General features: G+C 35.3%; 1 protein-coding gene across 17 annotated transcripts in view; it reads left to right on the forward strand.

Annotated features, from left to right (window-relative positions):
- ARHGAP12 (Rho GTPase activating protein 12) overlaps nucleotides 1–13,471 on the forward strand; it is a 146,112-nt gene that overhangs the window by 51,863 nt on the left and 80,778 nt on the right. Inside the window, exon 1 of one of the 17 annotated variants that reach the window (XM_056800061.1) lies at nucleotides 11,279–12,382. The exons of the other annotated variants lie outside the window; for them this stretch is intronic. Within the exon in view, the coding sequence (XP_056656039.1) occupies nucleotides 12,380–12,382 (3 nt within the window). The 5' untranslated portion in view covers nucleotides 11,279–12,379. Of the gene's footprint in view, nucleotides 1–11,278; nucleotides 12,383–13,471 lie in introns of those variants that run through there. 17 annotated transcript variants of the gene reach the window in all.

A 13,471-nucleotide genomic window follows, 5' to 3' on the forward strand; every position in this document is an offset into this window, starting at 1 on the left:
TCTCCTAAACAGAAGTACATTGATTCTTATTTTTGCTTCCTTACATATTCTTTGCTTCTAGAGAGTAGATAGAGATTGTTGCATAAGAGAATTTTGGATAGATATATCTATGTATATATAACATACATGAACAGTGATCCAGTTGTAATATGGAGTGTTACTATTAAAATTCTCTTGAAAAACTGATTTTTGGATAAGAATATCAGTTTATTGATTAGGCCAGCATCATAACCAATAAAATGACATAAGTCATTGGCCCTGTAGATGACCAAAGATTTCAGTGGACCTGGATCAGGTACCTGTATACATTTTGGGGAGCTCATTTTTAAGTTCCTCGAATATTTCAAGACATCTCTGATTGGTAAGTAACTAATTAAGAGTGGTCCATCAAGTTCTTAGCTCTTCCTCATCTCCATGTCATGGGGTTCATGTACATAGGAAAAGAAGCTTCTGTTAACTAGATTTTGTGAAAGAAACATACTCCTAAAGGACAAAGAAAATACAAAAATCTGTAAACTGGATGGTCCCTGAGGTCCAAGAGTTCAATAATTCTCTCTAATATACAGGTTTCAGGGCCTTAGGAATTAATACAGCATATGAAAAATAAGTTCTCACAGAAATCATTCACATTTTTTTTTATTTAGGAAATAATGTATTTGATGATGTCACCCAATATGAATCCAATAACATCACTCATGTACACATGCCAATTTATCTATGAAATACAAAAGTCACAAATGTGTCTCTACTAATGTTATATTTACTTTCTTCCAAAGACAGTTCTTTTAGTTTATTAACCTTCAAATACCTTTCTCAAGCTGTCTATTATTATCTAAGACAACTTTTAGATAATTGGGCATTCAGTTAACTTTTAATTATTTGTATAGATGAATTTTATTAAAATTTATTCTCAAAAAACTACTTAGCAGGGATTCTTGACTGAGGAAGAGCCCATCATATACAACCCACGTACATTTCATGGAAAACGAAGATGAAAGGTATCGGAGATTATCTAGTCTAGCCTCCCAATTTTTCAGGTATAAAAGTTCAGTTTCAGAGGGGAGAAATCATTTATCCAAAGTCATCCAACTATTTAAGAGAAAACCCAGATACCAAGCCCAAAGCTTTCTCTGTAATAACTTCAGGTGATCCTTTTTTAACTCTTCATTACGTCCTTGAGAAATGCATTTATCAGGTTTTAGAATTGAAAGGAACACGTAGATGAGAAAATTGTCATCCAGAAAGGTTAAGTGACTTGCCAATGATAATACAACTAGGGTTAGAGTCACTCTGAGGCTTCATCAAATTACCCAGTAGGAATGATGGTGATGATAAAAATGAAATCATGACTATCTTTATAGAATCTCTCTGGTTCATCTACAAAATATCTAATAAAAGTCTATATGAATTACTCAGAAAAAATCTTATAAAAGTGCAGCTAAGTGCCTCAGTGGACTGAGATCTAGTCCTGGGTTCAAATCTAATCTCAGATACTTCCTAGATATGTCACCCTGGCCAAGTCACTTAATCTCCATTGCCTAGCTCTTACCTCTCTTCTGTAAGGCTCAAAAAAAAAAAAGACTTCTAGGAAAATGCCTAAACTTACATGTGAAATGATACTAAAATGTCTAGATAAAAATCTCTGTGAAAATAACTGAATATCTCTGATGATCAGAACTTAGCAATAAAACAAGTACATATAATAGAGGCAAGTAAGAGGTAAAACAGCTTTCAATGTGTACTATTGTAGCTGATAGGGACTATTATAGTGGCTATACTTTCCAACCTCATTTTGCAGATCAAGAAACTAAGAAAGGGAGAGGTTAAATAATTTGATAAAGATCATTATGGATAGAGCAATGGACATAGAAACAGTAATTTGAGTCCAATTCCAGCTTTAAATTCTTACTAGTTATGTGACCCTGGGCAAGAAATTTAACCTCTGCTTCAGATCCTTATCTGTAAAGTGGGGAAAATAGCACCTACTGCCCAGGTTTATTGTGAGGATTAAATGAGATATCTGTAAAATGCTTTGCAAACCTTAAAGTGCCACACAAAGGCAAGATATGAACCCATTATCTGACATTAAAGCCAGGATTCTTTCCATTGTATCACATTGCTCATTAATATAATACTTTTTGTATATCATTTGGGCATTATACTGTCCCCAAATTCTTTGAATTTGGTTTTACTTTGTGAAAACGATTGTTCTGTTTTAGTGACATATAGTTAAAACATTAAGATCCCCAGGCTCTTTTTTAGTCTTATATAGAAGTATTCTCTGTCTTTGTTTTCAGAATTAACATAGTGGTAAAAAGATAATTTCTGAGATGTTTTAGTCCTTATTTCTGCCTCTAAGAATGGCAGACTGAGTTAGTCCTCTTAAAAGTTGGAGAATCTTGCCCTCCCTCTTAAATCTATTTCATTCACATTTTAAACACAAAAATTGATGTCTTAAATTTAAAATACCCTTAAATGATGGTCTACTGGACAATTTTTTCACTGTTATACAGAGAGGTTTACCTAAACAAGATTGTAAACTAGGCAGAATGTAATGAGTTTTCATTACTCTCTGGCCCTCCTGTTATTTACTAACTTATTCCTTTTAGGCATTTTGTTTCTCCAAAAAAAAAATCATATTTCCCTGTCGCTCCTGCCCCCACACCTTACTAGAGTTTTGCCCCATTACAATTTTTACTCTTACCTAGGCTTGCTATATATCACACATACATCTAGATATCTTAGTATACCTTTTTGAATCATAGTAGGGCTGGAAGACAACTTAGAAATTATCTCGTTGAGTCTTCTCATTTTATAATAAGGAAAGTGAGACTTAAGATGATCAATAAGTGAGCATTTATTGAGCATGTGCTAGATATTGGCTAGTGTGTTGGACACTAAGACTACAAAGACAGAATGGAAATCCTTGTCCTTAGGAGCTTAAATTCTATTTGTAGAACACAGTTTGTCTTTGATAAAGTACATGCAAAATAAACAAAATATAAACTTTTTTTGAAGGGGGTACTAGTATTTAGAGTTGTCAGGAAAGATTTCCGGAGGAAAGTATTGCTTGAACAGACTTGTGAATGAAACAAGAAATTTTGGAGGTAGGGTAGAAGTGCATTCCAGGCAGGTGATTCCAGAATGAGATCCAGAGCAAAGACCCAGAGTATTACTGTGTGAGCACAATTTGGCTCAACCATAGAGTGGAAAGAGGAGTGAGGTCTCTGGCCATTTGGGACAGGTTAGGAAGGAACTTCTCTTTGGAAGTTATTGGAGGGTATTGAGTAGAGAAGTGGTGTGGTCACATTTGAACTTGGGGAAAATTAGTAGCTAGGTGGGGGATGAATTAGATTTAGAAGAGACTTAAGGGAGATAGACCCTAAGAGATTATTGCAGTAATACAGGCCGGAGGTAATGAGAGCCTAAATTAGGCTGGATGGCATTTTGAATAAAGGGAGCAGAGAACTGATGGAAGCAGTATTGTTAGAGAGGTAGAACCATCAAGATTTAGCTATTGACTCAATATTGGAGAGGCAGAATGTGGATGACACTGAAGTATTGAACCTGGGAAACTGCAGAAATAGGTTTTGAACAGAAATAGTGAATTTTGGAAGAGGATGGGTTTGTCAGGGAAAGAGGAATCCTTTTATTTCAAAGTGTTGAATTTGGGACGTCTTGGTATTATCCACTGGGAAATGTCAGATAGGCAGTTGGTGATACAAAACTGAAACTTGGGGAGAAACTGGAGTTGGATATATAAATCTGTGTCATCTGCATAGAGATGGAAAAAAAAAAACAGGGAGGGATTGTGGAATCAGATGTACAAAAAGCTTATTTTGAAGGACAGCATTCATCTAGCTAGTTTAATTCCAGACTCTTTGTTAAAATATCCAAATTACTTTGTAGTCAAAAAATGTATTTATGATCTTTAAAGATCCTTAAAAACATCTGACTAAAGTAGTATTCTAGCATTATTTATAGTCTTGGAAATTGTTTCAGTCTTAAGATTCTTAGTTTAAAAAAAATCTTTTATATAATCCTTGTTTTGTGAAGGATTTCATTCATACCAAATTCCTTTGAAGACAGTAAAAATCCTTTTTTCAATAATGGAAGCATGCAGCAAGTAAGTTTCAGCTTCAATTTTATTATATTAATTCTGTTAGTATCATTAAATCATACAACTGATTTTAGATGGGAAGTTTTGAGTCATTGTTACATCGTAGATAATTCCTACACAGCTTAAGAGAGAGGAACTAATAAGCCAGAAATTGCATAGTGCCAGCCATTGAAGTTTTCTGATCAGCTTCTGATGTTTAGAGCATTGTAATATTGTCTGAATTTTGGGGAAATCTTAATTGAAAGTGAAAAATGTACATGTCATTTAACTTTCTAGGATGTTTCCTTTGGATATCAGTCTCTTATAAACAATTGAGTTTAAGCATAAATAAAAATATTCCTCTATTCCAAAATGTGACAGAACTTTGAAAATATCAAATGGGATAATATAGATTAATTATTTCTAAATGATATTTGAGAAAGCCAATATCTTTCACTCTAGAAATGGTTCACTAACTAGTTACTTTTGCCAACTTTGGAAGTGTATTGTGGAGATGGTGAGTAGTCACAGAAATGATGCATTGCTGGACAGCTGGGAAAGGGAGGACACAACTCATTTGTACTGGCCTGTTTTTGTTTTGCTGGAGTCAGAAGAAACTAGCATAGGAATTCCACATTAGCAGCAACATTTTCATAGCATTTACTTTGTGCCAGGTACTATGCTAAGCTCCCTTTAACTGCCCCAGAATCATTCCTTTGTCAGCCCCAGTCTCTTTTATCTGTGAAATGAGAGGACTACCCAAAGTGGCTCCCTTATAGGACTGTGTTTCGGAGAGCTCAGAGGAGGCATGAGGGATTGGATTAGAGATTAACAGTCTTAAGTGGGAAATGATGAAGGAGGACGAGTGCTCCTGGCTTTTTTGATTCTCCATGGGAAGAGAGGCTGCCACCAACAGAGGCAAGAGAGGGAAGGAGCACGTCACCGTCACTCAGCAGAGGGCTCTTGTGGGGCGGGGGATAGGAGACTGGACCCTCTGAGGTTAGAGCATCCCTCAGTTTCATTTCCAAAGTTGTCAGTACCTGGTGCTGTTCTGCCACCGATCTCCTAATGGATGGAATTTACCTGGGCTGACTTCTCTCGGGGCCTGATATCTGGCCCTGACATCTAGGATCGGTAGCTCAGAGTGTGATTTTTGGTTACTCCAGGACACAGGTTAGAATTAAGCCCCTTCCATCATGGGCATAGTTCCCAAGTACAAATTCTTTATTTCTTTTTTTCCCAAAATACCAGCTAGTGTTAATTATTAGTTCAGTAATTCTTTTACTTTCAATTTTATTAATTTCTCTTGATTTTTAGGGTTTCCAATTTGTTCTTAATCTGATGGTTTTTAATTTGTTCCTTTTCTAGTTTTGTTTTGTTTTTTAGTTGCATGCCCAATTTGTTAATCTCTTTCTCTTTTTTTGTTAATATAGGCACTCAGGGATAGAAATTTTCCCCTGAGTACTTTGTGGTATCCCCAAAATTTTGATATGTTGTTTCATCATTGTCATTCTCTTCAGTGAACCATCCAGTTTTGAAGAATCAAATTATTTAATTTTTTGATTTGCCTCTCTATGCGCCCTTACTAATTATAATTTTTATTGCATTATGATCTGGAAAAGTTGCATTATTATTTCTGCTTCTCTGCATTTGTTTGCAATGTTTTTATGTCCTAGTACATGGTCAATCTTTGTGAATATACCATGTGCTGCTGAAAAGAAGGTGTATTCCTTTTTTTCCCTATTTCTTTTCTCCATATCTTTTTTAACCCTTGATTTTTCTAAGATTTCATTCACATCTCTTACTTGTTTCTTATTTGTTTTTTTGGTTTGATATATCTTGATCTCATAGAGGAAGATTGAGGTCTCCTACTAGTATAGTTTTACTTATCTGTTTTCTCCTTAAACTGCAGTAGTTTCTCCTTTAAAAATCTGGATGCTATACCATTTGGTACATACATGTTGAGAACTGATATTTCTTCATTGTCTATACTGCCTTTTATTAGGATGTAATTACTTTCCTTATCTCTTTTAATCAGATCTGTTTTTACTTTGGCTTTGTCAGATATCTTGATTATGACTACTGCCTTTTTTTCAGTTGATGCCCAATAAATTATTCTCTAGCTTCTTACTTGTTTCATGTGTGTTTTTTGTAGAAAATATATGGTAGGATTTTAGTTTCTAATCCACTCTGCTATTTGCTTCTGTTTTATGGGTGAATTAATTCCATTCACATTCAGAATTATGATTACCACGTGTGTACACACCATGTGTATTCCCCATCATTTTGATTTCCTCTTTTAGTCTTGCCCTTTCTTCTTTCAATATTTCCTTCTATATTAGTATCTTGCTTTTAATCAGTCCCTGTTTCCCTACCCTATCCCTTATTTCTCTTTAAGATCTATTAATTCTCCACCCACCCCACCTTTCCCTTTTAATACTCCTCGCCCTACTCCTTCTCTTTGTTATTGCTTTTCAACTTCCCCGTAGGGTAAGATAGAATTCTATACCCCAATATATCCGGCTTGTTCTTCCCTCTCAGAGCTGATTCCACTGAGAGTAAGTTTTAAGTATTACCTATTAGTACTCTTTTCCTCCCCTTCTTATAATAGTATTCTCCCCTCCCCACCACCACCATGCAATTATTTATGTCGTATAATTTATCCTAGTTTTCTTCTTCCTTCAAGTTTCTCTTAGTACCATGCTCTTCCCCCCCCAATTTAAAAAAAAAAATCATCTTGAACAACTTAATACCATAACCTATGACTAATACTTCTATCTACTATGATAATGAAAACAATTTTTAAGAGTTACAGATATCATTTTTTCCATGTAGGAATACAATCAATTTGGCCTTACTGAAGTCCTTAAAAATTTTCCCCCTTCTTTCTTGTTTACCTTTTTTATGGTTCTCTGAATTTTGTATTTGGACATCAAATTTTCTATTCAATTCTAGTCTTTTATTTAGGAATGCTTGGAAATCTTATATTTTGTCAAATACCCATACTTTCCTCAGAAAGTATATTGTCAATTTTTATGTGTAGGTAATTCTTGGTTGTAGACCCAATTCTCTTGCCTTCTTGAATATCATATTCCAAGCCTTGTAGTCCTTTGGTGTGGAGGCTGATTGCTTTCTTAGCTTTTTTTTTTTAACAGGGCTTTACCTTGGTAATATCTTCCCTTCCCAGTCAGAAAAGGCTGCATCCAGTTGGAAAGCCCTTTTATTCATCAGATTTTGATTTCTATCCTTTGCAGATGCTTTGTAATGATTGGTTGGAAGGACATTCAGAAGGCTTCTGCTACTTTGCTGCCATCTTAGCTCCCCACATTTTAAATTTCTAATAGTAAATATCAATAGATATAATTCATAAAAACAAAAAGATCTGACCAAATGCTTTGAGAGCTAATGGTCCAGGTATTATTTAAGCTAAGTTGGTTGATGATACTAAAAAATGTGAGGGAAAAAATACATTAAGAAGGAAGAGATTGACAAGATTTACCAACTAAGTCAAAGGTGACTGAGTTGTTTTAAGTCTAGATGACTTATATGGTTAATTTTTAAATCTGTCCTTTACTCATGATTTAAGGACAGATCAACTTGAATGGAAGAATTGATCACCTTATCTTCACTCTTTCCATTTTTGTCCATTTAATTGTATGTTGGTCTTCTAATGAATTTTCAATATGTTTATACATTAATCTATTGATGGCTGTTTTGCCTTCCATATGACCTACCAATTATCTTTTAATGTGACATACTGCCTCCAGTGAAATAGCTTTCCCTTCTATGGTGTTTCTCATTTTCACGGAGTCTCATAGGGATATGTTTTTTATATCATTCTTCCATTATGTGTAGAATGACTGAAAATTTGTATTTTGCTCTACTTGCCTCTCCATTGATCAACATCATATGATTACTTGTTGTTGGATTGATTCATTCATATCAAAATCTTCTTCTTCTTTTTTTTAAATTTTAAACCCTTACCTTCCATCTTAGTATCAATACTGTGTATTGGTTCCAAGGCAGAAGAGTGGTAAGGGCTAGGCAATGGGGGGGGTTAAGTAACTTGCCCCAGGTCCACAGCTGGGAAGTGTCTGAGGCCAGATTTGAACCTAGGACCTCCCATCTCTAGCTGGCTCTCAATCCACTGAACTACCCAGCTTTCCCCATATCCAAATATTCTTGAGAAACGTACCAGAGTGTTTTGCCATTTTCTTTTCTAGCTCATTTGACAGATAAGGAAACTGAAGCAAATAGGGTTAAATGACTTGCCCCGGGTTACATAATCTGAGGCCAGATTTAGACTCAAGAAGATGAGGCTTTCTGGCTCCAGACCGAATACTCTGTGCACTATGGTGCCACGTTGATGCTCTGTTGCATGATTGTGGCTGAAATTAATCCAGGAAGCTTTATATTTTCTGATCCTCTTGTTACCTTGTTGGAATTGATGAACCAAGTATAAGTATTTTTCTGACTTCTTGATTTCTCTTATTTGTCCAGATAGACTTTGGTGCAGTACTTCTTTAATGTGTCTTTTGTTCTCTAACCCAGAACTGAACAAAATGACAGATGGTACCAAAAGAAAATCTTTTAACAAAAGGCCATAGAGCAGGAAAATTTAAAGTTGATTTCCCAGAACAATTGTTATTAGACAATCAATCAGAAATAGAAACAAAGCCTTTTTGAAACCATCACATTAATGAACAGGAAAAATTTGACAAAGTATAATTTAAATGGACCTTACCCAAAACTTGTCAAATTCTTTTGGTCATGTATTTAGGCATTTTGGTATTTAATAATGGTATTTACATTTTAAATGCCTTCAATTATTTTTTTTTAAACCCTTATCTTCTTTCTTGGAATCAATACTCATTATTGGTTCTAAGGCAGAAGAATGGTAAGGGATAGACAATGGGGGTCAAGTGACTTGCCCAGGGTCACACAGCTAGGAAGTGTCTGAGGCCAGATTTGAACCTAGGACCTCCCATCTCTAGACCTGGCTCTCAATCCACTGAGCCACCCAGCTTCCCCCTACATTAAGCTTTAATAAAGACTATTCTTAAAACTTAAAAAAAAATTTCTTGTTGAAAAATTGTAAGGTGTAATATATGGAAGGTTTTATATTAATTAAAGAAGAAATGTAGGATAAGAACCATAAACAAATACCCTAGAAATCTGATTTCTAAATGTGTATTTTTCCTATGGAACTCTTTTAATAGATAAGCCCATGGAAGTTACTTGGTCCAAAGAGTCATTAGGTAACTTGCTGCAGTTGCATAGTAAATTTCATAATTAAGAATTGGAACTCTGGTTATTCTGAGTATCGGCCCAACATTTTTCAGGTACTTCATACTGAATGATGTCTAAATCTCTATGGTTAAAACTTGAAATTTTAATGCTTTTAGTTTAAAATGTGAATACTTGAGGTTTAGAGTTTTAAAATCTTTGATACTTATTAAAAGCTTATGTGCTTCTTGTATCTACACATTTCTTGAATTAACTTTAAGTAAAAAGTATTGCTTTTTGCAAAGTAATTGTTCTAGATAGAATTGACTCAAAGTAAGACAAATAATTCAGTTTTGAAATCTTTTAATAATTTAACAACCTAAAACATTTTAAACAGTATTGCCTTTTTACATGGATTAAACATTAATAGGTAGATTATATTTGGCAAAAAAAAAAGTTATAGGATTATAGCATTAGAGCTGGGGGGAGACCTCAGAAGGTTATCCTCATTTTACAGATGAGGAAACTGAGGCCAAGGAATATTAAACAATTCTCCCAGAGTCATGCATATAATAAAATTCCTACTCAGATTTTGGAATGTGGACCAATAACTCAAAAATCTACTACACTCTTCCCTTTATCATGATTTTTCAAAGTCCTGTGATACAGGTAAGGTGGAACTGATGGTCTAAACAGATATATATTATTGGTGAATGAATTTAAGTAAAATGTTTAGCTTCTGATTTTAATATGATTGGAATCTTAAAAGCATTGAATTCATAGAAATTTAAATAAAAATATGATTGGAGGCCTTAATAAATAAATATCTTAAATTTGGTCATTAATAAAAATTGAGTCTCATCCTTATGGGTAGATAGCCAAGAAATAACTGCTATTAGCAATATTGAAAAGCTGCATTTATTGGTGGTAAGGTAAAGGTAAATCTTTAATATTAGATTCTTTATTTTGTTGAAACTTCCATGTTACAAATCATACATAAAAAGGATATATGTGTCATATCTTCTTAAATCAGTGGGCTCCTTCAATGAGGGAACCTTTTAAAATTTAATTTTTGAATATCCTTTAGCACTTTTCTTTCCCCTTAGCAGTCATATAATAAGTGCTTGTTGAAGCAGTCTTTGAATTAGCCCAAGAGAGATAAGCAGGAAAAATATACATTTAAAATTTAGCTTTTTAAGGCACAATCAAATTATAAAAGTTTCACTTTGCTTTCTTTCTTAAATATAGCTTTCTGTAAGTTTTCCTTGTGGATCATAGGAATCATTTAGCTTTTGTCCAGAAAAGATTTAAGTAGAACAGGGCAAGTCTTTTTTTAAATGTAAATTTAGGTCATATAAAAAGGAACTATTCCCAATCCAGTTGTCACTCAATGACAAATACATCTTATGTAAAAGTAATTTTTCTTTTTTTTTCTTTTTCTCTTCTCTTCAGTTCTTATATGAAGGGAAAACTGCCTATAGTTTTTCATTTGGTGTTGCTTCATGGAAAATTGCATTATTGTTTGTTTACTTTTAGGTATGCTCTTATAAAAATAAATCATTCTGTTAAATCTTAGTCCTTGGCCTTTTCCTTAGTAATTTCTTCTACTCTTATGGCTTCAGCTGCCAGCCCTAAGCATGATTCCCAAATCTACATTTCTAGCTCTGACCTCTCCTGTGTTTCAGACCCATATTTCCATTTGCCTATAGACCATCTCCAACTGATTTCCTTTGGTCTCTAAAGCTTGAAAGAGAACTAATAGACCCATTGCCATTCTCAGAGTTCTTGAGGGTGTAGTAGAGTTCAGTCAGAAGACCTCAGCCTCTTCCCCTCCCAATTTCAATGATACAGAATCTCTAGTTGCCCACTAGCTACCTCTTTTTTTTCCTTTTTTCTTTTAATTTTCTATTCTGAATTCTGCCTGTTCATCACCGTGCCCAGTTTCAACTGCCTTTCCCTTCAGGCCCTCCACCCCATTTCTCTCCCTTTCATGTCCCATTCAGACTGTACCTACCTTTTCCTTTTTTGTTCTTAAAAAGCTACATCCATTGTTGTCAAGCTTCCTTTCATTTTAGAAGGCTCCTTCTATCTCCTGGCTCTCAGCCCCAGGTAAACTGCATCTCTCACCATTTTTTCCAGCATTGGTTATACCTTCCTTGTCTCATTTTCCCCCCACCACTCCACTGGTTGTGGGTGTCTGGGTGGGGGCAGCATTAGAAGCAATTTATGTTCTCCTGCCTCCCTACAGCTACTTTCTGAGCCTCTCTACTTCAGTTAGTGACCTTCTAAGCTTTTAGAAGCCACATAGGTGCCCAGCTCATTCTTTCTTCTCAAGCAGTTGAGTATTAGCTCTCAGTATTCGCCAATCCCTTTCCTTACACTAAGGAATTGGAACACACATGCTGATGTTCCTTGGCCTCGCAGTTTCCCATTCTCAACTCTAATGACTTTGCCTGCAAGGACAATTCACTTTTGATCTACTATTACCTAAAAAGTGTTCCTTTGAGAACACTTTCTCAATATGAGAAGAATTCTGAAATTCCTTTCTCCTACCATAACCTATCATTCTATCTTTCCCTATGCCTTACTCTATCCTCTTCTATTTTTTTGTTCTTTCTGTGACATCCAACCCTTCTTTCCCTCAGACCGAGCTATCATCCCTGTTCTAGATTCACTTTCCTACATTCCTAATCTTACTCTTTAGTTAACCAGTTGAATGTTACAGTGTGCTCTATTCGTGAATCCCTTACTGCTCTGCCTAGATGACTCCCATTATCTCACTCTACCCCTTCTCAAGTGCTAATCAGTAGTGCTGGGAATTCATGCTATATATTGCTAACTGGATCCTGTTGTAAGGGATTTTAGCAGGGGCAAGCTGAAAGCAGGAGATCCTACAGGCCAACATTCTAGAACTCTCAGGAGGAGAGAGAGTTTCACTGACAGTTTGGCTCTCTCTGGAGAAAGAGTCTTGAAGCTGCCAGAAGACTGGACCTTCCTTCAATCAAAATCATCTTAAGGACATGGTAGAGATAGTGGACAACATTACACCAGTGGATGGTGTGTGTTAATCCATCACTCCCCTTCTCATCCTGATTCCTGCAGTGCTGCTCTTCATACTGGGACTTCTGCCAGACCCAAAGAGGACTCCAGTTTTGTGAGACTTACTTTGGCCTTGGTCCTGTTCCTACCAGCCCCTCCCTTAATCTTAAATAGTTATTAAGTAATTAGATTAGTATAGAAGGATATTAGTGGGTTAGAATACTGACTTTGTGGGCTTAAGTTTAGATCCCTAATTCCCTTCCTTCTCTTCCCCTCCCTTAATAAATAATTAATTAGTTATAATTACAAGTTCTAAAGAGCATTTTGATTATGGTTATTTCAATCCACTATAAATTTGTGTTATATCTCAAGTGGACCCTCGCTCCAAATTGTTCTTTGCCCCATCCTTTTTATCTAATTCCTCTCATTGACTCCTCCAAACCTTCTCATCTCTCAAACCTCTTAGACAAGCTTATTTTCCACTTCTTACTTAATTGGGAAAATAAAGTCATTTACATTGAACCCTTCTCTCTGACTCTACATTTAAAATTCCTTGTATCATTTCCCATTCTTCTTTATTTCAGTCTTTAATTAAGAGGTAGGCCTATTTCTTGACAATCCCAACTCCTCCATTTGGACCCTTTAAACATGCCCAAGAGTCCTGCAATTGACCCTGCTGCTCTCCCCACCCCCAACTTATCATCTATCTCCTAACCAAATTCTTAGAGAACACTATTTGTTGTCTCTTCTTCTTCCCTTTTTTACTTCTCAATGTCTTGCATTTTCCATTCTTATTACTCAAATGAAATTGCTCTTCCAATTAATGACCTCTAAATTGACATCTTGAAGGCCTATTTTTCATCCTTATTAATCTCTGTAGCATTTTACAATATTGATTCCTCACTCTCTGTTTTTGTGCTTTTACACAAGTTGTTCCCCCATGGCCATCTCTTTTCATTTGTTTTTTGCTTTTTTTAAATTTTTCCTGAATTGAATCTTTCTCTCTTATCTAGTCACTTCGCCAGATCATTGTCCCAAGAACTTTGACCACCAGCTGTGTTTCCAATCTAAGTCAGTTTGCTTCCCCTTAGCAGTCTGATAACTTGT

This window comes from Monodelphis domestica, chromosome 5 (genome assembly GCF_027887165.1).
Source record: "Monodelphis domestica isolate mMonDom1 chromosome 5, mMonDom1.pri, whole genome shotgun sequence".
Lineage (NCBI taxonomy): Eukaryota > Metazoa > Chordata > Mammalia > Didelphimorphia > Didelphidae > Monodelphis > Monodelphis domestica.